At 41.8% G+C, this 26337-nt stretch overlaps 1 protein-coding gene across 3 annotated transcripts in view; it reads left to right on the forward strand.

Moving 5' to 3' along the window:
- EMCN (endomucin) overlaps positions 1–26337 on the forward strand; it is a 53953-nt gene that overhangs the window by 11520 nt on the left and 16096 nt on the right. The window contains exons 1-8 of one of the 3 annotated variants that reach the window (XM_031504702.2): positions 4188–4538; positions 4629–4688; positions 6960–7070; positions 7465–7572; positions 15372–15494; positions 21383–21415; positions 24081–24152; positions 25644–25739. In XM_031504702.2, coding sequence (XP_031360562.1) covers positions 4469–4538; positions 4629–4688; positions 6960–7070; positions 7465–7572; positions 15372–15494; positions 21383–21415; positions 24081–24152; positions 25644–25739 — 673 coding nt within the window. In that variant the 5' untranslated portion in view covers positions 4188–4468. Of the gene's footprint in view, positions 1–4187; positions 4689–6959; positions 7071–7464; positions 7573–15371; positions 15495–21382; positions 21416–24080; positions 24153–25643; positions 25740–26337 lie in introns of those variants that run through there. The other 2 variants (XM_021531439.2, XM_021531436.3) reach the window with 2 other exon arrangements.

The raw sequence follows: 26337 nt of genomic DNA on the forward strand, positions 1-26337 counted from the left end.
GTAGTTGCAAAAGCTCAGGGTCACACAAAAAAACATAACATCCTGAGAGTGTAGGTTTAGATCAGAGAGTAGGTTTAGGAACATTAGATCAGATATTAGGAAGAAATTTTTTACTGGAATTAAAGTAGAATTAGTTAGGTGAGGTACTGGTAAAGGTTGTCCAGGTATGCTGTGAATGCTTATTCCCTGGAAGTGTTCAAGACCAGACTGGATGAGCTCTGAGCAAACTGGTCTAGTGGAAGATGTCCCTGCCAACAGCAGGGAGATTGGACCTAGATGATCTTTAAGATCCCTTCCAACTCAAACCATTCTGTGATTCTATAATACATAATAGACAAACATAATATAAACACCTGTTTAAGATTCTGCTTTATAACCTTGGAGCAAGGAATTATTGTGTGAAGGTTTCCTCAGGACACCTCTTTGGTAATTGTTTCCAGGTAGAGCCTACAGAGCATTGGTCAGGTTTTGAGTGGGAACATATTACATCCTCATCAGAAAAATGGTGAAAGCACCAGTTGCTGGCTCTTATGCCAACAGTTTGACACAGGCACTGAAATACCTGCAGAGTTTATAGTTCAAATTTCCCTTGTCCATTACCTCTCATTCAAACTTCAGTGGACATCAGTATATTCCTTTGTTTTGGCTGCAACTCCTCACCTACTGACTGCTGTTGTTGTGCCTTCCATTAATCCTTCCCTCTTTAGGCTGAGCAAATGCAATTTTTGCAATCCTTCCTTGAGAGGTCATTTTTCTCTAGACTCCTGATGATTTTTATGGTTCTCTGCTAACTCCCCACCTCCAGGAATTCACATCCTTTTTCACATGTTTCTGAAGCTGGACCAAGTACTTCATCTGAATGAAACAATTTTAGCCATGAGATTTTCTCTATTTAGTGCAATATCAAGTGAAAGAAATGTCAAACAGGCCATTCCAATTGTTACCTGTAACAAGAGTGACTTTTCCATAAAAGTAATTTCTTTTCAAAGTTAGGTATTGATGCCAAACCAGACAGCACTTAAATTCAGTAATTTATGTAATGAATATAATCAATATATATTTTGAACTGTCTATTAATATTTTAAAATGTTTTTGATTTGGCATTCACTTTGTATTATATGTTTCATGTGGTGTTTTAAACTTTGTGGTTTGTAACCTGTAGTATCCTGTAGGGTACAAACAGAAGTACTGATATAATAATATGCAATCATTCCCTTTTTTTTCTGTCCTGATTATAGCAATAACAGGCACCCAATTAACATGAGATCAGAACCTGTCTATCTTTCCAGTGTAAAGGTAAAAATAATAAAAAAGAGAGAGAAAAGGTTATGAGAACTCCAAGCTCTGATCTTAAAGACTGAAGCCTACATCAAAAGCTGCAGTCTGAGGACAACTGTAGTTATCAGTTAGTCCTGTCTAAATTTAAGGACTCCTTCTGAATTTAAAAGAAGAAAGTAAGTTCAGTGTTTCGGTTCATCCTTTTCAAAATCTGAAAACCAATGCTTTCATTTTAGAACAAATATATAATTTAAATCCAACCTAGAAAAGACAATAAATGGAAATTTTGTGAACCTGAAAAAAAACCCCAAACAAGCCAGTTACTCTCTTTTCAGTTTGGTCTTGTGACCATGTGACACATATTCTTGGATTGCTTCTTAATTCCTTTGTATTTTTCCCTGTGACCCTGTCTTATTGTCTCTGGACCTTTCTGCCCTTCTCTTCTTTCTCTCTTGTTCTGTTTCTCCCAGTCTGGATTTCTTTTTGCCTTATTGTCTACTTTGAAACATGTTGGGTTTTCTTTTTAGATCTTACCACCACTAGCATCCCCCCTTTTACTCAGTGCAGTGTTGTGTCTGAGAGCCTTTTAGCTCCCTGTGGGTTCTCCAGACACAAGGGTGCTGCATCATGGGTTGCCCATGCTCCTTCAGCTGGGTTTATTGCCAGCAAACACAGCAAATGGCAATGGTTTCTGGGTGGAAACAGTGGCTCAGTAGATTTTGGCTACTCCTATGTCAAAGTACATCCATGTGTTCTCATATCAAAGGGATCACTGCATTCAAATTTGCTAAAAAAACAGGCAATTGTAACTTAGTTGTCCATCATCTGAGCCTGTAGCCAACCTGACATGGGCAGGAAAATTAAGATTTCCATCCCTTTATTTGTCTATCAGCCATCTCTAATAGTGAAAATTATTTTCTCTATCATTTTTTTGATCTCTTGCTTTTATCTCCCATAGGATTCTCCTTAGTTACAATTTAACATTGCAAATAAGAGCATATCTTATTCCTGATGGTGTGGAAAAACATGCTATCAGTTCTATCATATCTTTTAATCAAACAGTTCCCCCCACAATCCTGTCAAGTTTTAAACATTTTTGCATTATGTTTTCAACTTATTTTTAAAGTGTTGTTAATTATTCACCATTTTAAGAAAACAATTAATTCATAAAACTCTTTTGTACTCTGTTAATTGAATTTATTTTAGTTTATCTCTAACCTGTGATAAAATCAACAAATAACGAGTCATAATAAAACTGTAACTTATATTCACTTTTTTTTAGTTTTGAGGAAACCTTGGCCCATAAACATGGTTATTAAATGGAACAGCTTTAAAGGATGAATAATCTAAGTATTGCAATGAGCTTCCTACAAAGTCATGCTGAGTTAGAGGAAGAGTTTTGGAAGAGTGAGGTTGGGAATGAGCTGATTGGCCAGCTAGTACATTTAGCTGGCATTACAGACATGGTAGATATTGAGATATGTTAAAACAAAACCATATGAAATGTAGGCACTGTTGAAAAAACATTATGTTCTAGTGCTGTGGCCTTGTGGTGTGGGGGATTACAGGAGCTTTGTCAGCAGCACATAATGAAAAGGAAGAGATGGAAAAATGCTTGCAATTTGGGGAAACAAGATTGCCTTTAGGTCTTTCTGGATAAAATTTGTTTTCCAAGTTTTTCAAGTGTGGGATATGAAGCATTAGTCTGACTCGGTAACCACATGGCAAGAAAACCTGTATTTTTGATGCAGTGTGCACGAGTCTGTGCATGGTGTGACTGTGTCCACGTGTTCTGGGGAGTAGCACTGGAGCAGAATATAAGGCCCATAAGAGACTCATTTAATTTAATTTTATATAAGATATGCCCATGGCAAGCTAGGACAGCATGTGCTATGAAAAGGCATTATGGAGGCAACAGCATACCTAGAAAAGATGCCCAAGAAAGTGGGGCTCCCTGGGAAGGGGCTGAGACCCGTTAGAAAACATGCAGGTGTCAAGAGGGCTGATAACACACTGCTTGGAGAGGAGTTGTAAGGGCTCATCTGGTTAGACCTTAATACACTTTTGCAGAGCCCCTGCAGTTGTATTACATTGTTTGGTTGGGTTTTTTCCCAGGTTAGATCTGTGGCTCTTGCAGGCTTTGGGGGATGCTCGTAAAATTTTAATCGGAGCGCAGTACACTGAGCAAAGGGAACAAAACTGACTGTTCTGCCCTGTAGCCAAAAAAAGAGAGAATGCCAGCAGATATTACCATGAATGGAGTCACACAAGAATACTGACATGCTGTCCTGACTCAGTTTAGCATGTCTGTATTACAGCATGCTAATGCAGCCTGACAGGATGTCACGCTTCAAACCTGACAGCACATGGGGATTAGCCTGTGCCATTTTCCTCTCCCATTCAGTTACAGAGTTGATCTATTCCTCCTCAAATGTACCCATACTTGTCTCACAGAAGTCTAAAATGCCTGGTTAAGAAATGCCTGTTTCTGTGTCAGTGCAGCTTTTTCACCCCTTTCAACACCCCCTATCTTCTTTTAGTAGAAAAACACGAACACCGCAGCAGTAAGACTGAAAATCTTGTTTGAAGCCAAAACACTTTTTGAGTTATGATGTTACAACCTTGCAGCACAGTAAGAAGAGACAGATTATGCTGCTTTTTGTTTGTTGAAGTTTCTTTTTTTGGATTATTTATTTGTTTTGTAGTATTGAAGAGCCGCCTTCTAATGACCTTTTAAGAATGGCATCATTCATGGCAATAAAACCCCAATAGCTGGAGCACTGCATTGAGGGCAATAGGGAAAGTCAGTCTTTCAATGTGGTGGCTCTCGAGCCACGTTCTGGGAGTTCTCCTCTTCCTCACACATTTAGGGATCAGGGTGATGCTGAAAAGCCCTCCTGACGTGCTTGTACTAGCCAGGGAGCTAGTACAATTTTGTTACTTCAAGGCAGGAGAAAGGCTGCTTACTCTTGTGGCCAGTTATTTTAGTTAATCCTCCACCCTGAAGACTCAGAGCTGTGGTTGTATTCAAGGAAAGGAGGAGATAGCAAAAACCACTTTAATTGCCTCCATTTCCCCCCTCCCAACTAGTCTGGGAAAAGAGCATGCAGTCCAAAGTGGGAGGCAGCAGCAGATGCTTCCCATTACAGCAGTCAGGGAAAAATGAAGAGATTTAGGCTATAGCTTGAAAATGCTGGTAGCAGAGTTATATGATTTGGTTGCTTCTGCTGATAAGCTTCTGAACTTGATTTTCCAGGAAGGTCCAGCTGCTCTCTGCTTTTATGACTGTGTAGTGCTAAATAGATCTGGAAGGTACAGAAGTAATAGAATTCTTTCTGTGTTTCTTTCAGAAGATGATAGTCAAACCACTACTGTCAAGACAACCACTTCTGCAATAACATCAAAAGCTGGTAAGAATTCCAATTTGCTGTTATCTGACATTCTGAAAATCCTGTTGTCCTTCTAGCTTTCAGCTTTTCCAGCTTCTGGGAGAAACCAGGCGAATTATTTCATCCAAGGTGATAATAGAGCAATGTACTTCCCCGAATCTCTTATGAAACTCCATTGCAAAGAAAGGATTGAAATATCTTAGAAGGGAGACAGTTAATTTGAGCAGGTTGCACTTTTTGTTTCAGGTGAAAAAGGTTCTCTGAGTTCCTGTACTCTCAAGGAGTGGTTCAAGTGAGATCAGAGATTAATAAATTACCAAAAACTCCCAGTTCGGGAGGATTTAACAGAGAAAATACATGCTTCAGATATTAAGTCTGTCGTTGTGGTCTACATTTTCAACTGTCAAATTTAGCTATCTTTATTGTGCAGCTTTGTTATGAAAATTTATAAAAAATCAATATTGACCATATTTCAATCATGTGAACTCCTTTATTAGTCTGAATATTGAAGACTCCTGTATTTAATAAGTTATATGTATCAGAGAAGACAACATGGACGCACTATTTTATTTTTTGATAACTGGGGATACTAATGAGTCTGCTGTGGAGCTGAAAGCACTGAGATTATGAAGTATATACTTGAAATGCTAGTAATGGAGGTGGATAAGATGCAACCAGGTGAAATATATGTATATTATATTTTTTACAGCAGAAGATTTAGACCTATTCTAATTGTGTTGCAGCTCTTTTATGCAGTTCTCCAAAACCCTGATGTTTATGTCTGTTTAAAAGATACTTCATAAATGTACCTCACATGAGTTAACTCTTTGGATGTTTCACTGAAATTTTTCTTGAAGCTTTTTTTCATAGAAGAGAAAGCAGTGTTAGTATTTATGCCGCTATGAGGAAAGCATTAGAAATGCAGTATGAGATTAAAATAATTTGTGAGTATGGAACAAGGAGGCCCATTCCTTGAGGCATTGCTATTCTAGGTGAACAGCCAGAAAACTGAGAGCAGAGAAAGAAAGTAAAAATTATATTTCAAAAGTTCCAGTGTGAACATTGCATTTAGAAATACTTAAGTCGTATGAGAGAAAATTACATGTGGTGCAATAGTTTCTTCCCATTTTTCCATGTTTGTTATCCATTAAAAATTCTAGGAGAGGTAGTATATGTAGGTAGAGGTAGTAGTCAGGTGTTTAGTTGAGCTTCTGTAGCTGACTGTAGGACTTCCTGTTTGCATTATATCACAGAACTGAAAGCTGGACTCTTAAATCGATTAGTTATGGGTTTTTTTTGTCCAGATTTCCTGGTTGTAATTTGGTAAATCCATTCCTTTGAGCAAGTGCTGGGAGTACCTGGAACCTGCAATAGACCATCCATGCACAGCAAGACAAGGTGATTTAAACCTTGCTATTGGTTTAGTGATGTTTTGGCAATTCTACACCCATCTCTCCATACCAGCAGTGGCTGGGAAGGGATCCCTGCTGCCTGCAGGAGCCCTTTCCCTTCCCTTCAGCCTCCAAGTCTCATTCCTCTTGAGGACAGAACTAGGAGTCACCTTACAAAGGGTACCGAGTTCACCCCAAGGAATATAATTTACTAGAGAATACTATTCATATCATCCACAATATCCTAAGCTTTACTGTAGTCCAAAGAGGAGGGCCTGCTGGGTGCTCCTTTTCCCCCAGAAGTCTGAATGAAGAGGAAGGAGGTCTGGGAAAGCTGGTCAATGAAGAAGACTCAAACGTGTCTCAAGGTGGGCAAGCACAGGGAAAAATTGCTCAAAGACTAGTGGAGTTTGTTCCCCTTCAGCTCTTTACCTGTAATCTATAAGCTGTGTTCCATGTGTCACTCACACTTCTTTATGGAGATTTTACATCCTTCCTCCTGCTAAAGAGGTATGCAGCAAAGTGCTGCTCAGAGGGATGGTCCACCAGCACACTGAACCCATCCATCCACACCAGGCTCTGCTCCCCTCACTTCTTCGCTTGGAAGTCAAGCCAAGCACCTCTGTATAACCCCCAAAGATCCTGTGCCTCTCTTTTAGGGGCTGGCTGGAAGGTACAATTGCTACCTTTCAGTAGGCAATTGCAGGTTATTCACAGGCCAAACCTCCCCTCTGAAACCAACCATATGTACTTGGAATCCTCTTTAAAAGTCTGTGGATAAAAAGCTCTGTGAGGGCCTGCCTTTAAACAGAAATTCACTGCCTTGGTAAGAGAACACAGCTAGAGCAATGTGATGTTTATTTAGGCATAAATAATGATGTGAATGCCTTTCTTGTGCTAGTGGAACCTGAGACTACAGCAACTTCACAAACAACAACAACAACAACTACAGTGCCAGCACCAGTGCTGACAGCAACTGCCGCCAGAACTACACAAGAAACCAGCACAAACAGTAAGCGACAATCTCCAAAGTAATTGATGCTGTTCTACGGGTCATTGAGGAAATTAGGCAGCAGTGCCTCTTGGTTTGGGAATTTGTTTTACAGGGAGTGTACTCTTTGGCACAACCTTACAGGTGCAGGAACTCCCTTCTGGTCAGGCTTAAAAGAAGCTCCAGGCTACACCTTCCAAATGCATTGTCACAGGCTTGTCTGCAGTGGGGTGACCCACCTGTGGGACAGGGAGTGGCTTTCCCTGCAGTCAGTGGGGCCCTGCCCCTGTTGATCTTGAATTTCAATTCAATATCCTTTTGATAATTTAAAATTAGTCTGCAAGCAGGGCAGTAGGTGTGTTTTATAAGTGTTTACAAAATCAAGGAAATAAATTGAATGTCTTTCCTGTATTAGGCCCCACGCCTTCTTCACCTAATGCGACATCACAAACAACACAAGTTATAACAGAAAAACCAACAACAGTGACTTCAGCAGCAACTACAAGTCTCAGCACAACAAACAGTAAGTGATGATTTCATTGAGCCATTTCTGGGTGATTCTATGCTACATTTCTGTAAAACTCTGCAAAACAATAAAAGGAGGTCAAAAAGAGTAGTTTGGTGGTTTAGGGAAGCAGAGCTATTCATCCTACCATATTGCATATCTTAAATGAAGCTTGCCCTGGAAACCTCCACAAAGAATGTATTATACCTTTAATTTGTCGTGGAGGTGATCTGAAGCCATTACACAGGATATTCATGTCCCTGTAACAGGGAGAAATGTATTTGGAAGGGTTTTAATGTTTTACTTTCTTCTTTGGGTGGTTGGTTTTTTTTTTCAATAAGTATGAAATTAAAAAATAATGGTATCAGAACAACACCCCTTTGTTTCTTATTTTTATATGTGTTACAACATTATGCTTATTATGTTACTATGTGAGCCATAGTACTGAAAGAGAGGTGGTACTAATTACTCTGCATCAATCTAAGGAGATACTTAGGAGATGTATTTCCCATAAATCTTCAGAATAACCTGTGCTGGCCTGGAATATCAGATTGGATTTTAGAAAAAAAAAAAAAAAGAAAATAAAAACACAAAAAAAACCAAACCAAAAACCCCAAACAAACAAAAGACCCCCATGAAACCCCAACCAAACAAAAAATCAAACCCATATATCCAGCAAGTATTTGGGTTAATTTTAAATAGTATAATAACATCCCAAAGGAATTCAGTAAACTTAAGATGAAATTCAGTCTCCCTTGTCTATGATATACACTCTAAATGTTTGCTCCAGTCTTCTGATGAACCAGAGCTTTGGAACACACCATTTTTTTATTTAAAAAAGAAAATTAAATACTCCAGACATTTACCTCAGTAGTCAATGATACACCAACATACTCAGAATTGATGTTTACAATATACTGAACTGTTACAAATCATTAGAATGTGGCTTCTCTTCCCTTGGCTTATTTGTCTGAAAAGGTACTCCTGTGAAGCAGTCTGCATGCTTTTTTTGTGCAAATTTTCCTTTAAAGCCACCCCTCATGGACCCAAGCCTGCCAAGCTTCCTGGAGAACTATTCCCCTTTCACTTCATGGTTTCATTTCCTACTGATGCAGCTTTCCCGCTGTGTGTTGTGTAAGGAGTGGTCTGATTGTCAGCCCAAAATCTTTGGGGTTTTGGCTTGGTTTTTAAATGCCACTGTCAATGAGTCACAGAATGCACACAGCCTGGCCAATGCACAAGCTGCTCAAAGTGATACCAAAGGCCCCAAAAAATCTCTTAAAACTTGCAACTGTGGCACTGCAGGCCTGTCAGAAGCCCACAGCGTGGCATGTTGCATTATGGATGTAACTCCTGCTCCTTTCAATTTGGCAGAGGTTCCTGGCTTGTGGCTACCAGAGCAGCACAGCCACCTGGAACTAAGCCTTGGTGACAGGTAGAGCTCCCGGCGGGGAAGGGAAGCTAATGAGGAAAGGCGTGCTGCCAGTGCAGCTTAGCTCCAGCCGCTGCTCTGTGCTGAAAAACTGCTGCTGGAGGTGTGATGGGCCGGGCCAGGGAGCTTTTTGCTTCCTTCCCATTGCTCTTGCATTCTCTTCCCACCAGCTAGAGTTCAGTCCCTAGCTGCTTGTGTCATGGTTTGGTTTTAAAGCTCCTCATTTTAGCTAAGCCCGCCTCCCCCGTCAAACTTGTGGTACAAAAATGCTTGATAAATTAACCTAAAAACAGGGCTTTTCTGCCTCTCAATCGCCCTTGTAAGAAAGAAAACTGGCACAGCGTGTCCAGGACATTGGAAATGTCCCACATTAAAAAATTGTATTGTCTTTTAATGCAGAGGTAGGACTTGGGAATATCTGTATGCAAAAACCAATTTTAATGGCTTTTAAATGGTAAAATTCTGGTTCTGCATTTCAAGAAAATCATAGCCTTGGCTTCAGCAGAAAGGAGTGGGATGGGGCAGAGGTGTTGGTGTTGGGGCAGGGCGTGGCACCAGGGCTCTGCCTGCGTGACCAGCCTTGCAGAAAGCCCTCAGACCCCTGGCCACCCTCCGGCTGCTGGCTGCAGCCACCCCTGCGCTCCCACCCCGCACGGGCACTGCAGGGTGGCCCTGGCTCCGCTCCCTGCATCCTCCCAGCCCCGCAGCAGCGCCGGGCTGCCAGGGCTGCTGCGCTCCCTAAAGGCACAGCAACACTCCTGCTCTCAGAACCGACAGGAGGGGAAAGCTGGCTGCTGTCCCTTTTTCTTTCTCACTAGCACTCATTTCTCCCCGTTTTTTGCACTGGCTGTGTGAGGCAGAAGTTGGTGGTGCCTTCATGCCACTTCAAAATTTACTTTTGTTACACCTGATTTTTAATAAAAAGCAGGCAGCTTTGTCATTTTGTAATGGAAGTCATCCTTTTCTCTGCTTCAATCTCTGCTAAAAGCTTCAGCAAACGATTGCATTCACACAACTGAGATTTGACAGGGCTTCCTGTCACTGCTGCAATTTCTGTGGCTGCTGTCACCTTCTATTATAGATTCAGGAAAAGCCCCCACTTCTCCATACACTGAAATCATGCAAAGATCTTTGTCCTTTATTTTTTTTCCAAGACTTCGGTGTTCTTTTCCTCTGCAGGCCACAAATACAATCTCCCCTGCTTGACTTCCTGCCCTGTTTATTGTATTAGAAGCCAACATCAGACTGGTCTCCTTAGCCTTCTTATTTATCAATATGCAATGTTCAAATGCAAGAGTTCACATTTAGTCAATGACCTCACTTGTGTGGTTCAAGTCCTCAAAACAAGAATTTGTATGGTGTCACACCACAGAAAATTGCATCTGCAATCAGGATTTCATATCCTGGGACATTTGAAGTTATCAAAGAGAATAAGAAATGAAATGCCACCAAAAAAATCTGTTCTTCCTCCCTTGGATATGGAGCAAGCATCTTATGTAAGATCAGTATTCAGACAAAGAAGAGTGGATTTTTAACTGTTGTGCTTCTGAGTTATGCCACTCCCCTGGATGATGATACATTGTGGTGCAGTGGTATATTAAAAAGTGACAAAGGGAATCAGTGGAGGAATTATTTTTTTAAATCAAACTACCAGTAATTTAAAAGTAAGCTTTACCTCAGGAACACTACCAGAAAAGCATTCTTGTAACAGGTATTGCTCAGTTTTCCTCAGTTTGTTAGCACATGTTATAGGTAAACAATGGCTGCTGAGACATGTTATGCAGAGAGAAGTTTTAAAATATATATATTTTAAATATTTTGGGATCTTGCTTACCAGAAAACATAAAGCTGCAGATTTGCAATCAACTATGGATGTAAATATTAAAACTAGTCTGTTTGGTTTCCTTCCTAGCCAATTTTCATTCCTCTGAATGGGCAAAAATGTCATTGGGATTGTTACAATGGGATTTTCCAAAGCTTTTGTGCACTCATTCATGCAAATAGCTTTTCAGGCTACTGATTATGGGGGCAAGACCTGTATGTGTGTTAATGCTAAAAATACAAGCTCAAAAGCAAAGCTTTAGTCTTCCATTTTAAAAACCTTTTGTGCTTGTATTTTAACGTGGTTTGGGTGGAGTTCATTTTGCCCCTTCAAGGTGTTTCCTTGATTGATGTATTGGTCATGGAAGGTTTCACCACACATAGAGATATCTATATTCTATGCAGAGCAGAGAGTATATGCAGGGTATTTGTGGGTAGCATCTTACAATGTCAAAACTAATTAGGTAGCAGCTTACTGTAAAGAAAATTTAAAGTACTGTTGGGAAATGCCAAAATATATGCATGTTATACATAGGTTAAGCAGAAAACCATGCTAAGATCAAGTGAGGATATGTGTCAAATTTCAGCTGGTTAAAGAAAATGAAGGCTTTTCAAAGCCTTACTTAGAAGGAAATTCCTGAAGCTCAGCAAGCTTTGCAAGGCAACTTCACGTTCCCCGTTGTTGATTACCCCTTTGCCAAATACGTGTTAACACACTGCCATTTATCTTATCAAAATATCAGCAGGGAGAGCCGCATCACCACCAGCGAGTTCTGCTGCCGCAGCCATCATCCCCATTTGGACAGCTATTTTACACTCTGTGCCGCTTTACCACTTCTATTCGTAATCAGCTGTTAACAACAAACCCGTGAGCCGATGATGCGAGCCTCCTGCAGCTGCAGCAGCAGCCGCCCTTCTGCGCCGCGCTGCTTTCCTGCAAGGGCAGTGTTCCCCTGGCAGCAGGCGGGGATGGGCGCTGCAGCAGGCGGGGATCGCGGGGATGGGTGCTGCAGCAGGCAGGGATCGCGGGGATGGGCGCTGCAGCAGGCGGGGATCGCGGGGATGGGTGCTGCAGCAGGCAGGGATGGGCGCTGCAGCAGGCAGGGATCGCGGGGATGGGCGCTGCAGCAGGCAGGGATGGGTGCTGCAGCAGGCAGGGATCGCGGGGATGGGCGCTGCAGCAGGCAGGGATGGGCGCTGCAGCAGGCAGGGATGGGTGCTGCAGCAGGCAGGGATCGCGGGGATGGGTGCTGCAGCAGGCGGGGATCGCGGGGATGGGTGCTGCAGCAGGCGGGGATCGCGGGGATGGGCGCTGCAGCAGGCAGGGATCGCGGGGATGGGCGCTGCAGCAGGCAGGGTCGCGGGGATGGGTGCTGCAGCAGGCAGGGATGGGCGCTGCAGCAGGCAGGGATGGGTGCTGCAGCAGGCAGGGATGGGCGCTGCAGCAGGCAGGGTCGCGGGGATGGGCGCTGCAGCAGGCAGGGGTCGCGGGGATGGGCGCTGCAGCAGGCAGGGTCGCGGGGATGGGCGCTGCAGCAGGCAGGGTCGCGGGGATGGGCGCTGCAGCAGGCAGGGTCGCGGGGATGGGCGCTGCAGCAGGCAGGGATGGGCGCTGCAGCAGGCAGGGTCGCAGGGATGGGCGCTGCAGCAGGCAGGGTCGCGGGGATGGGCGCTGCAGCAGGCAGGGGTCGCGGGGATGGGTGCTGCAGCAGGCAGGGATGGGCGCTGCAGCAGGCAGGGATGGGTGCTGCAGCAGGCAGGGTCGCGGGGATGGGCGCTGCAGCAGGCAGGGGTCGCGGGGATGGGTGCTGCAGCAGGCAGGGATGGGCGCTGCAGCAGGCAGGGATCGCGGGGATGGGCGCTGCAGCAGGCAGGGATCGCGGGGATGGGTGCTGCAGCAGGCAGGGGTCGCGGGGATGGGCGCTGCAGCAGGCAGGGATGGGCGCTGCAGCAGGCAGGGTCGCGGGGATGGGCGCTGCAGCGGCGGAGGCGAGGCGCGGTGATGGATGGCTGCAGCAGCAGCGGCGATGTGTCGGCGGGCCGGCAGCGCTGAGTCACCGCGCACAGCCCCCCGCCCGTCCCCGCAGCGAGCGCTGCCGCCGGCTCCTGCCGCCGAGACCAATTACAGCCCGCACGGATAGGAGTTAGGGGATTTAGCGAAAAGGCACATCTTTGCTGAGTACACGAGCAGTGGCTGGGTACGGATGCTCCTGTTCCCTCATGCTTTTGGTGCAGAAGCTGTCTCATCTGCTAAATGTGTTGGTGGTAGAGCCTGTGCTGTGCATTAGGCGTGAGGCTTGGATGCTGCTTAAAAGCTGCTTCAAAGCCACAAATCAGCAGAGAATTGGGTTGCTAGGATTTAATCTTGCCGTGGAATTAAGGAAGCCTTACCCACCAGGTCGCATTTTCCATCTTGGAAGTGGTGAAAAATGGCACACGGCTTTTTGCCCTGTAGTACATCTATTTTACCCCTTGACACAGGGAGCACTGAGCAAATAAAAGTCATACCAGGTGCTACCTGGGTCACTGGGAGAATCTCACCCAGGCTAAATTAAAAAAAAAAAAGATAAATAAATAAAATGGAAATGCCATCATCCCTCCTTTCCCGATCCCCTGCCAAGGCATATCCAGTGCAGAGCCCGTGTTCCTGAGAACAATCTGTTCTCACAGCTCCCAAACACAAGAGGAGTACCCGAGGCTGGGTTGCTGCCAGGACTGATAGGATGCGTGGAATGAATGATCCCCATGGGAAAACAGCCCTCTGTGGGGTTACATGGTAACTGGCTGCCTCCCTCCTCCTCTCCCACACACCTGATTGTTTTGCAGTGTTCACAAAGCATATTTGTTTGAGTGTCTCTGCACTGTTATTCTTACTTACTTTTCATTTTCGCTTACAATCCTTTTCTAACCTATGGCAAGGGAGCCACAACATGGTTGCTGTTACTGCTACAAGCCTGTGCATCTATCTTATAGGGAGAGGGAGGTACCTCAATTTGGGTTTTTTTTTTTTCTATTTTTAAAAATTGACCTCAGAATAAAATTCAACCTATAAAATTTAAGTCTGAAGCCAAGACAATAATAATTAAATGTGGAAAAAGTTTGCTTCTAGAGATTGATTCAAAGTTTCCATAAAGAGAATGTAGGAATTGTTAACATTACCGGATCATTGCATTATACCATAGTATAAAATTAAATAGAGGGGCTTTTTACACTCCTCTCTACTGCAGGTTAGACCTGTATATTGAAGGGGAACTGCTGAATTTCCTGAATGAAGCTGACATGAAATTCTGCTTCTCCTCACTAGAATCCCAGTGAAAGTTTTAGGCACTTAAGTTGTTGTGCATAATTTTCATGCCTCAACCTTGAAAGACACCATCCCTGGCTGCCCAGCTTCTCTCAGTTTCCAAATTATATGAATCCCCTCACTCCGGTGGCTTCAGCTCACTCATTCTTAGCTTATTGATTTTTGAAGCGTGCCTTTCTAAGGTGCTGCACTTGCTGAACAAGAGGGGAAGGGAAAGGCCAAGTTAAAGGTTTGTAGCTATAGAATAAAGAGCTTTGGGTTCTTTGAGGGACCAAACTGGTAATCAGTTTCTAGATAAAGTGTGTGATGAAGCATTCCTCAAGATTTATATATTGCATGTGTGTGATGTTGCTCGCTGACTGAAACATGTCTTAAAGTTGTTTTAGTTCCAGTGTTGAAAATTCATATGAGGAAGCACTGAAAACAGTTTACAGCTCAGTAGCCTCTCTGATTTATATCAGACAGGAAGTAGAAGGTTACTCTTGGGCACCTCTATGTTTTATTCAGTAGGCACTCTCTTGCCTGTTGTTATTCTGAGGCTTGAGTACAGACATAGGAATTATGGGCAGTGCTGGAATATCTTAAATTATTTCTGGTCACTCAGTGACCTTCAGTTCCATGGGCTCAGGTCATGTCCTGCACCATTGTCTTGGCCTCACCTTAGGCTACAAATCTTGTAGCACAATAGTCTTGATCTCCTGTTGACTGAGTGAGAGGAGAAATAAGACTATTTATTTTTCATATATTAATATTCAAGGATATGTTATTTCCTTGGGCTTAACGGCGCAGAATGAAATCATTAATTCTTTGCTTAATTGCAATCCCTAAACTTGATACAGTATTGCAGTGTCACAGTATCACATTATGTGACAGTTGTAACTGAAGCTTGATTGATTGATTTTAAAATGAAGGAAAATATAGAGGGCAGCAAGTTGAGCTTCTCTCTCCTGATCATATTGCTCTTTGTGCAATACTGTCTAATTATTCTAGGGTCCCAATTCAGAGCTCTGGGTTGTCTTCTGGCACAGGTGTGAGGCTGTTTCTCTTGCTACAATGTGCTTTGAAGGTGCCTCAGCTATGCCAGTAGTAATACGTCCATAGGGATGGTTTGCTCCTTGAGAGGCAGTTACCAGAACATGTGGTGCTTTCTTACATTAAGTCTTTTCTGTGATGGCCAGAGCATTTGTCTCAGGGATGGTCCAGGATCTGAGACAATGATTGTGCTGGTGCCTCTTACCTGAACATCTTTCTCATTTTCAGCTACACAAACAAGTGGAGCACAATTGGCACAAAATGAGAGTTTGGATTCTGCATCTACTACAGGACAGTCTTTTTCTTCTACAGTGTCTCCAAAAGGAAACACTTCTGCTTCTGGAACCCCAGGTAAGGCTTGGAAACATGCATTTTCTTTCTCTATACAAGCAGTTAAAAGGATGCAAATAATTTTGAGTGTTTTCTTAATTTGCTGTGCATTGTGATTGAAATGAGGACCACATCACCTTATTCATGCAGGGTACACTGTGTCCATGTCACCTAGCCCTGAAGTTGTGTTGAGTGATGGGTGAACTTCCAAACATTCAGTTGAGATACGTGATGTCATTACAGGAGGATATAAATTACAATAATAGTAATCTTCATATATGCTGTGTGAGGTCATTGTGTAGCATTGACTGTCAGAGGAGGTCATCAAGATAAATTCCCTGGCTGCAGGGCAGACGAGACAAAGAAGAAAACAGCTATAACTTCTGTAGTTGTTAAAAAACATGGAGAGAAATTTAATGCCTATTACCAATTAAATGATGTTGTTTAAAGTACATCATGGTCACATACAAGGTCAAAAATGTATCAATTCTTCCCAACTCAAGTCTGGTCTTACTTTTTTTCTGGGTGTGTTTTGGTCTGTGTATTCACTAAGAAACACTGTGGGGAATGCAGATGCCAGGTCATATGAATGATCATTTTTTATACTTCTAGCTGGCTTAACTTTCCTAGGTTTTGAAGAACCACTTTTTCAGGTTTGCTTAAGGTCTCTTGGGCCTTCAGTTCATTTAGTACTTATTCTTAGCTACATATGTGTAAATCCAACAAGGACATTCTCTTTGTTTGCATATCCCTATTATTAATAGTATTAATATTATTAATAATGTTGAGCATTATTAATAGTAATGCTCAGCATCCCCTAAGGGGTACAAGACTCTTTGTGCAACCTCCAGATTGTGTTTGTGTGGGACATAAGCACATGTGTGTGCTATGATTTTTTCTCATAAAGGATAGGATTGGATATAAAAGTAGAGCAATATGCTCAATGTGCACTGAAATGCTTAGAAGCTTGCAAAGAGATTGCAAGCATTTTAAGAAAGTTAAAGTCAACCCAAGGCAACTGATTCAGAGAGAAGTCTTTGCAATTTTTTCAAAAAGCCCATTCCCCACAATGCATATACTGTGAGCTGTGGTTACTTGACTTCTCTGTTAGGTTTCATGTCTTTTGGCAAACACAGGCATTTTACGGAAACCTCACCATTGCTATACTGCAATAAAACAGTAAGTTACAACATTTTTAATTAAAAGGTTTCTCACTCAGGTAAATTCTCCAGGTTAATATTAAATTGTGCTGCATATCTGACTATGCATCATGTGTATTGAATTACCTATTGTGCTGTGTATACAATTACATTTTACACTTTAAATTTGTCAAGAAAGTTTTACAACCTTCCTGGGGTCTGTTTGCAAAAGCCATCATCTTACTCAGCTTACTCTGCTGTAAAACCAATAAATCTTCCTGAGCTCAGAGACTACCCAAGATGCCAGAACTATAATTGCCTGGCTGAGACAGAAAGAATCCATCCATCCAGGGGCAGTCAGTCTAGGAATCACTGGCATAGCCAGTGCTCCAAGTTCCCATAAAACTGCCATTTCAAAATCACTTCTGCCCACACCAGGATTTCCACGCTATCACCTTTTCTGTCTTCTCACAGCACCAGCCCCTGGCTTGTTTCTTGAAGGCTGTATATGCAAGAAATCCCCTTTCTCACCCTGATGTGTTAGGTAGCTTATCCCAAATGGTTAGACCACCCTTGCTCTCTTTTTCTCTGTATGTGTTAAAAGCTTAAAGAAAAATGTCTTGGTTCCTTCTAAACAGATTTCTTTTTCTCTGTGCTCAGGCCCAGGGAAAGCCATATGCTGTGCCCTAATAAATTTAAGGCAAGTGTGAAGCCAGTTGTTTCATCCTGTGCTGAGACCAGAGGAAATGCCACCTCTCTCACTGCCATTAGATTATTAATTTCTAGGTCTCCAGAATTTTACCTTCAGGGGCTGGGTGCCTTTTGTTCACCAGAGCAGGGGTTGGTGTGTGCCAAGGCTGCAGCCCATGGGGGATAGAATAGCTTGCAAGCTGGAGGTATCTGAGACATGTATTCTGCGAGGGAGCTCAGGGGAAGACAAATTAATGTGAAATGGATCCAAACAAGAACATTTCTATTTGGTATGCCCAACCAAAATAATCCAGCTGGCTAAATATGTTTAGTTTTGAAACCATTTTCCATTTAAAAAAAAAATGCCATTTTGGTGAAAGTTTCCTTTCTTGATGCAGAAAAGAAAGCACATTTTGCAGTGAAATTTCCAATCAGCCATATCAAAAGATCAGGGTGTGGGAGGAGTGCTAGAGAGAGCTGGAGAGCAACTGAGATGAGTGGGGGAGCCTGGGAGAGAACATGTAGGAACTTCAGAGAACAGAATTGCTGTATTAAAGGAGATTGAAAGCACCAGCCACAGAGGAGGTGCTGCGTAGGGCTCACCCAGGCTAGAGGAGGCAATAAGGACTGTTTTAAGCAAAGAGAGCCACCTGCATGCGTGCCATTGACACATGCACTTCTTTAACTTCGGCTGTCATGCAGAATATACCTCCCACTCCTCCTCCACAGAGGATTGCTTGCTAATATTTAATTTTCTCCTTTTGTTTAATTAATGAAAAATTGGAGATTAGAGTCTAAATACATCTGAGAAACTGCAAGTATTAAGGCTTTTTATTCTGTGATCTAAACAACAAAAAAAAATCTATAAAGCAGTACGAGCTTAAGTTCACCCAGCAGGGTGGTAAGATTAAATGATCTATTATAATAAACTGTCAGATGAATCAACCTTCTTCATCTATTGATATCTTTATTGCACTCCTCCAATTATAAATCCTACTCACTTGATTCACAGGAGGCATCTCCCTAAGAAAATTTTTATGAGTAAGACTAGTAGGGTTTGACTCTTTCTGTACACAAACTGCAGGAACTCTTGATACTGATATTAGATAAAAATTACCCACTGTATCTTGAGCTGCTTCACAAAGAGAGAGACACAAAACCAGAAGTTTCTGGGAGATGGAAAGCATAGCAAAGCCTCAGTTGACACTATTACAGATCTATGGTGTGGTCAAGGCAAGAAAGGCTTGTTCAGATTTTTAATTTTGCCTTGATTTATATTGTGGTGCATCCCCTCTGAGTAATCAGCCAAATGTATTCATTTGTTTTGCCAGTGAACACAGTTGGATGTGGCTGCACTCCAAAAAACAGAAGTTGCAAACTGCAGGGTATCCAGGCTGCTTAGGTAGTGGCTGTTGGAGAACAGAGTGGGAGAGTTTAGTTATTGGTCTCTTCCTCCATCTGTCGAGCTTCTCACCAGTGCTGAACTGACTCAGACAGGTAATTTCAAACCAAACCATAGTCATGTGCCAAATTTTTTATCCTTGTCCTCCTTACTGCACAAGGAGGAACCCAGCACAGCCAGTGTTGCACACCTCATCTTTTATGATGAATCTGGAAATCTTCCCAGATTATTTATGCAGAGCATCTTGCTAGCAGCCCCAAAGGAGGCAGCAAGCTCTGTACAGGCAGCTAGAGCAACTACAGTAACTGTTACCAAGTGAAATGCTGCTTTTCCTTCTGTCCTTCTCTTTCTGCAGAACAGCAGCATGTGAGCCCACACCAAAAAGGGCACTGGATGATTATTTAGAGAATGCAAACTGAAAGCACCTGCTGAATCACTTGGATAAGCACAGCTTTGTTTGTGTGGCAGGACTGAGCGATCTCTGAATAGAGGGTGAGCTGGTGCCTTGCTTGTTTACTGGAGACAGGGAGAGAGAGGAAGGCATGAGATTTTTCCCATTTAATTTTTCATGCTCTAGCAAAACCTGGGTGAGATACCTTCCAGAAAGAAGATGGTAGTGTTATTGTGTGTAGGTGTGTGCAGTGGCCAAAAAATAACAGAGGTCTAGAAAGAGAGGGGCAGGTGGATGCTGTCAGGTTTTCCCCTGGGATAATTTCTGCTGTCTGGGTTTATAGAAGAGGCAAGGTCTGGCCAGGACAGCTATATGGCTTTTGGTTGTGCCAGTGGGTACTGAAGCACATGTCCCTCAACTCTTCCTGACTGAAGAAGTTTATGTCACCTGTGCTTCTGTTACCTGCATTCAGGTTCAAAAAACTGTTAACTCTTTGAGATGAACTTGGGTATTGGTCTTGGGCTTAATATGCTTTTTCTATGTACTTATTTGTTTTAATTTGAGTCAAGATGCTTCATCTAGTTTGTAAGAATGAATGTAAGGGAAAATGTTCAATTATGTTATAATGTTGGAGCTCTTGCAAAGAAAAGTTCCACAGACTTGAGTGACAAGGTTCAAAGTGGATTCACAGAGAAGTGACCTATTTGTAAGACTTGACAAAATCCTCTGCCTTTCTTCAAGAATATGCACAACACAGGGCCTTGCAGTTTGCTAGTTTGCCCACATGCTGTGTGATCACATGGTGTTTTTATCATGGCATCCCACACCTTGCAGGCTGAAGGAAAGGAAGTATTCTGGTAATAAGCAATCATATCATATTTGGATGTTTCCTTAATGCCAGGTATGTGTCCTCCTGCATTGTGTACTGTGTGTTGTTCCTTTGACAAGTGATTTATTAACTTCCTAAAGGCTTTTGCTTGGTTTTGTTGGTAATATTGACCAAACATGCTATAAACATAGCGTAATGATTCATCACAGAGATCCTTTTAGAGTACAGTGATATTGGTGTTTGCAGATGGATTGATGAGATGACAAAAAGCTTAGGAAAAGTCTCCTCTGCATTCTAGGAAGCCAGGGTGAGGTAACTGTATACATTCGGGACACTTAGCATTACAAATATTTAATATGTTCAAGAAGAGTTCTTACTGTTGATTTTTAAGTACTTAGCTTTTCAACATAAACATACTTCTCATGAACATTTGTGATTAAAATGCAGTTTTAATTTTGTCACATGTACGATTAGCAAAAGCAGTTATTTGCACCCCAGTGGCTGAAGTGATCCATGATTTTAATTGTGTCTAGAGAGAAAGAAAAACAAGAGCAGCATTCTGGTTTTCAAAGAGTATGTTCACAGCAATAGAACAATGTGTGTTACAGCTCTGTTGGTAGGAGCTGTCTTTATGCACAGCCCAGAAGGTGTAGTGAGGGTCTAAGGGTGGATTTGTGCTCCCTGAGGAAACTGGTTTAGAGGAGCACTGCAACCTGGGCAGTCAGGGGACAGGCTTAATGCCTGCCTGGAGTTACAGCTGCCTTCAGGATGCTGCCTCTGTGATCCCCTACCCTGGCACAGCTGGGACAGAGAGGAGAGGCCACTCTAATTTCCAAGCCTGCTACAGTCTAGACACACAGGAACAGCAACATGCTAAAAACAAACAAACAAAAAAAAAGTTGTGCACCAAAAACTTGTGAAGTAGCTGGGGGAACTGACAGTAGAGCCAGTAAGCATTGCGCTCAGTGCTCTGTAAGGTCAATTTCTTCCTCATTAGCAATGCTTCTTGTTTCTGCTGCTTGGCAGTCTGCTAGCCAGAAGCACCAAGATAATAAACAAAGATTTCTTTTTAAAGGGTCTTGAAGATGTGTCTCAATTAGTTTCTTTTATTAAAACACTTACTTGTCAGTTAAATGTCAGCTATTCACTCCTAGGCACTTTTTTGATTTTGGAAGGAGGAGTTTTTAAGGAATGTATCAATTAATTCAGGATTTTCTTCTCTTGAGCAGAATAACAACCTAGCATAGACTGTATTCTGCTCCCATCTGTAAGGGATGGCTGGAGACTTTTACAACTCAGATTTCTGGCTTGGGAACAGTGTTAGCATGTCACTTCTGGGGCAGCATTTGTTGTGGGTGTTACCAAGCATGTTCCTAAAGTCTGCCCGTTTCCATGATGTGAAGACTCTGGACATCTAAACCAGATTCTAACAAGCCTATTCTTTCTGTTTTATTGCAGGTCTTCACATGATCTCGCCAACAACTTCAACAAGTAAGAGCAATACAAGGCTGGTGTGGGGTGGGAGAAAGACAGCTTGAGGAAAGGGAACGTTCAGGGAGCAAGAAGGGTCTAAGGGAATAACGTACCTGAAGTACAGAGCAGAGGAAGAATGATGTTCAGCTTGTAGCATTGAGTCATTTGCTGTGATTTCAGCTGAGTACCATGTTGGACTGGCAGATACTGGAAAGAAAACAGGGTGGGACCAGGAAAAAGGGAAAAAATCAGGCCTGGTATATTACATGATGCAATGGGAAGCTGTTATAAATAGAGTGTTTACCAAGGAGCTTGTTCTTGTTAGTGGCTCTTGTTCCCCGTCCTGTAGTGAGAAGCAGCAAATCCCAGAGTAAGGCAAGTTTCCTGTGCTAATGAACCTGTATTGTCCTATTTTCCTTTCTCTGGGTTTATCAGGAAACGGTCTCTTCTGTACTGGTCCCTGAAGTTCTTGTTGCTGCTGCCTGCAAAATCTTGGCCATCCTGTTCCATGATGGATGTATTTCTCCAATTCATTTTTATTCTGATCCCAGATTATTCCATAACTGGAAAATATCTTCCAGATCCAGACAAACTAGACAGGAGGGGCTGACTTGTGAGACACTTCAATGAAAGAAGTGGAGAAATGACCTTAAGGTTTTAGTTCCTTACTCTGTTTTATTCAGTAATGTTTCTTTTCAGCTGTCATATTTCTTATTGATGGTCACAAGCAGTTTAAATGCTAACCTATGGATTTTTCTTTCCTTCATTACTCACATCTTGGTCAATTAACAGATAACCAGGAAAAAAAACCAAACAAACAAACAAACAAAAAACAGTGGTTTTCAGTCCTCAGTTTTGCCCCTGAGGAGAGGTACACATCTCCTGCACAAATGTGGGAATACACATTCCTGTTTTTCAGTGCAGTTTGTTTCTGTTGACATTTCCAGTAAGTATCCAGGGTAACTCATTGCCGTGATAGTTGCTTGCTTGCTCTGGCAATTGGTAGTATACCAGATAAAGTAACAAAAAGGCAGTGGTATTTCCTTGGGAAATTTGAAGCAATCACATGGAATTAAGAATGCATAGGAATTCTTTTAGTCACTTGGTGATAGCTCAGTTTCCAGCTTTACATTATCACCCCTCAGCAGACAGGCACCAAGGGAAAGAGAACTTCTGCTTTAAAGAAACAGTGATTTTTCAGAGATAAAGTCTTGGACAATGATTGTTTCCTGCACTATAGCATCAGAAAGTCTCAGCTGTGACTGTATTGTTCAAGCACCACACAAACACTTTGTAAGTGATCATTTTCCCCAGGAGGCTTCTGTCTGTGTCTAGACAAATGAGGGTAGAAGAGTGGGGAAGGGGGAAAGTAAACAACCACCAAAACATTTTTTAATATTGAGTGTGAGTTTAAAATCAGTTTTGCAAGAAGAAGAATGCCTACATGATTGGGACAAACAAATCTTATTTGTTACTGTAACTTCATGGATTACAGTTACAAGTACTGTCTGCATAAAAATTTCTGTAAAAATAAGGACATGTCTTCCAGACAGTAGAACAGAATTGTATTATATACCTCAAAATGGCCATAGGATATTTGTTTTAATGATTTAATTAATTTCATAGCTTCCACCCTACAACTTGAGCCCCATTCTGTTCTTGGGAAGAGAAACCATGCAATCCCACAGGTGTGGATTGTGAGTAGGTACCTGACCAACAACACCTCAGTGGTTGTCTCCATGTTCTCACTATATATAACCTCTGCTAGGACCCTTTTTTAAAGATCATCTTCCCCAGACACCTTTGTTTGAGAGCCACTTCTGATATTTAGCCAGGCAATGGAAATGCTTGACCTTGCCTCACATCTGTCCAGCCAGTTGGCTCCTTCAGAGGCAGTGAGCCCTTGTTTGCTCGAGCTCCATCCAATATGAAATGCAATCCCATGTGCTATATAATGTACCTAGGGAAATGCCAATGTTTGCATTTTCTGTTCTCTCTCTGGAAGTTCAGTGATTGTTTTTTCATAGGTTGTATGCAGCAAGGTCATAAATATTTGCATTGTTGATACCTGACTCAAATTCAGATTAGCATCTGAAGGTAGAAATGTATTCCTTTAAACCTAGTCCTAAAAAATGTCTAAGAGGCTCACAACATTGCTCTCTCCAAATGGGGCAGAGAGCAGACACATTCCTCTATAACAACAGTCAAGAAAACTTGCTATCTACTAATATTGCACCTCAGACATCTTCATCTACTATAAGCACTTTTTTTTTTTTAATTAGCAGTGAAATATTTTGGTCTTCTATTGGAGACAGGTTTAATTTTCACCCTCTTTCTTGTTTATTTATTTGTTAAAAATTCTCTTGTAATGTAGAATAGTACTCTAACCTCCTAAAGTGAAAAAGTTTGTAGCTCATAACCTGTAAGTGGATAAGCAGAGGATCTTAGGGAAATCTGTACCCATAAAAAGTGTGTGTTTCTTTAGGCCATGCTAGATAAACTTTTCCACCCCTCTTGGCAAGTTATCCAAGTATTATTGAGAAGAAATATAGATGTGAAGCACCAAGTGAAGCTCCAGAACTGGAGACACAGAAGTTGTTTTGTGAGGGCAGTTTTGCAGAGGGAGCTGTCAGGGAAATTCTGGCAATTCATGTCTACCTGAAAGGCATTATTTCTTTTGCAGAGCCAACTTCTGAAAGTCCTAAAAGCAGTTCTGGAAACCAGACTCATACAGGGAGTAATATCAGCTATTCTAGTGAGTATTCTTACCTAATTGTTACACTTTTGAACTTTCAGTTTATCTGTTTTGCTTTTGATGAGTGGTTGGAGTAGTAGACAAATGAAGCTGGAAGTTTTATTTCTAGCCTTACCAGACTTAGACCCTATTAGAAACCAAATTTAAATGCTGGTTATAAAACTCCTCTCAGAGAGAGCTCAATAAGTTGACACCTCTCACTGTAGAGCAGCACAGTTACTCCCAAGGACCGATTCAAAGTGGTGAAATGGAAAAAAAATACAAACCAAAAAATAGTCATCCCCTGTGAGAGAAGACACAAGGGAACATATGATATGAAAAAGTTGCTCATATACATGTTGTACATATTATATGAATGTATTGTTGTGAATATATTATATGAATATATTATTCATATTGTCATGGGGAGAAGGTCTAGGAGGCAGCCTTCTGCAAACCCTTTTAGCACTTGATATTTGCATGATGCATGGTACTTAATCTTTCATTTTAATATTGTGCATATTGTGTTGTTGCAGCTTTGCTATTTCCAACCCAGAGTACTGACTAAGCAAAATATGTTTGATGTTTTCCCACTGTAGACTGTCTCCCTCTAGTTCCACAGATGCACTCTGTATGAATATTAAATATTAATTGCGTCAAGAGCCATTGAATGCAGCCTCCCCCTGACACAGGGCTTAGGCCAGCAGGCAAGAGAGTGCCTGCTGAATTTGAATGTGGCCAGTTGCTGCCAGAGAAATTATAAAAAGGGAGAAGCTGGGCTTATATATTTCCCAGGGAAAGCTTCTCTTCATTACATAATTCTTTCCTTTTTTTGCTTCTTGGCTGGGAAACACCTGTCAGGAAATGACAGATGGTGGGAAATAATAAAAGGAAAGAAATGTCTTCATTTTAAAAGGAGATCTTGTATTTTCTATCCCTGGTTTTAAGTGCTGTAGGGAATGTTACTGAATTATGTAATTCCTTGGTGTCTTTCTGGGTGCACAATGTTAAAAGCAAAATAATCACTTCAGTTGCTGAATTTCAGACTGCTCTTTTATTTTTCAAAAAAAGAGGAAAAAATAAATTGCACTTTTAAAAAAATATTTCTTGAACACAACTTACTCACAAAACCTTTGGAGACCATCAGCACTGGGTTGAATGATGAGTGTTTTCATCGAAATTAAGGTGTGCCCAGTGGAGCAGGTGCTGAAACCTTTTTCTTTTGCTGAAAAATGGGTGAAACCAGTTCCACAGGGCAGCATGAGTGTCTGCAGAGGAGTAAGGGTGGGAGAAGGAACAAGCCTGTCTTCCATCCACAGAGCATCCAAACCTGAGGCTCAGTGGCTGCAGGAAGAATATCAGGAGCAGGAGGTTATCATCTCCAGAGAAATGGGTCATTTTTGGTGAAGTGGAGCTGGAGGTGCCTCTCACTTTAGTGTGTGCAAGTACCTATACACAGAGGCAAAGTAAGTCAGAGGCAGCAGCCAAAATTATGTTCCCCCTCTTTTACAGATGTTATCTTGCCAATTGTCATCACCCTGATAGTCATTACCCTCTCTGTCTTCTCACTGGTGGCTTTGTACAAAATGTGCCAGAAGAAAACTCCAGGTATTTGGTTTGCTTTCTCTGCAAGGGGGGCAATCAATGTGCTTTTTATTATTAAAAGATCTCTTTTGGATTACCTTAACCATCACTGTTGTGGTAGTCTGATGGGAAAGCTTTTTGTACTTTGTGTTTTGCCTGAAGTGGGAAACTAACACTTAATTTTCAAAATCAGTAGGAAGACCAGAGTGAGCCAAAATGATTTTTGGAGAATAAATAATGCTGTAAAGCTTTTTGCTCATGCTTTTGCAGCTACAAAGAGCTAACAAACACCTGTGCTAACACAATCAATCAGAGAGAAATAGACAATGAAAAAGAAATTTGAAGATAATCAACAAAATCACTTTATTTATTTTATCTTTCTTCTAGATACAGGTAAAGAAATATCAATGTTTTCCTTTAGGATATATCTGATACATACATACATACTCATAGGCACATTATGCACAAGTAACATTTTCCAGTTACAGTAAAAATGTGCATGGAGCAAAATGCCTGAACAAACAGCATTTTCAGAAATAGTAATTTTGACAAAGCAGCTAAAGACAGTATTTGTTTATCTGCTGCCCATTAAATACTTAAGATAATGGGTTATATTTCCATC

Source organism: Lonchura striata, chromosome 4 (genome assembly GCF_046129695.1).
Source record: "Lonchura striata isolate bLonStr1 chromosome 4, bLonStr1.mat, whole genome shotgun sequence".
Lineage (NCBI taxonomy): Eukaryota > Metazoa > Chordata > Aves > Passeriformes > Estrildidae > Lonchura > Lonchura striata.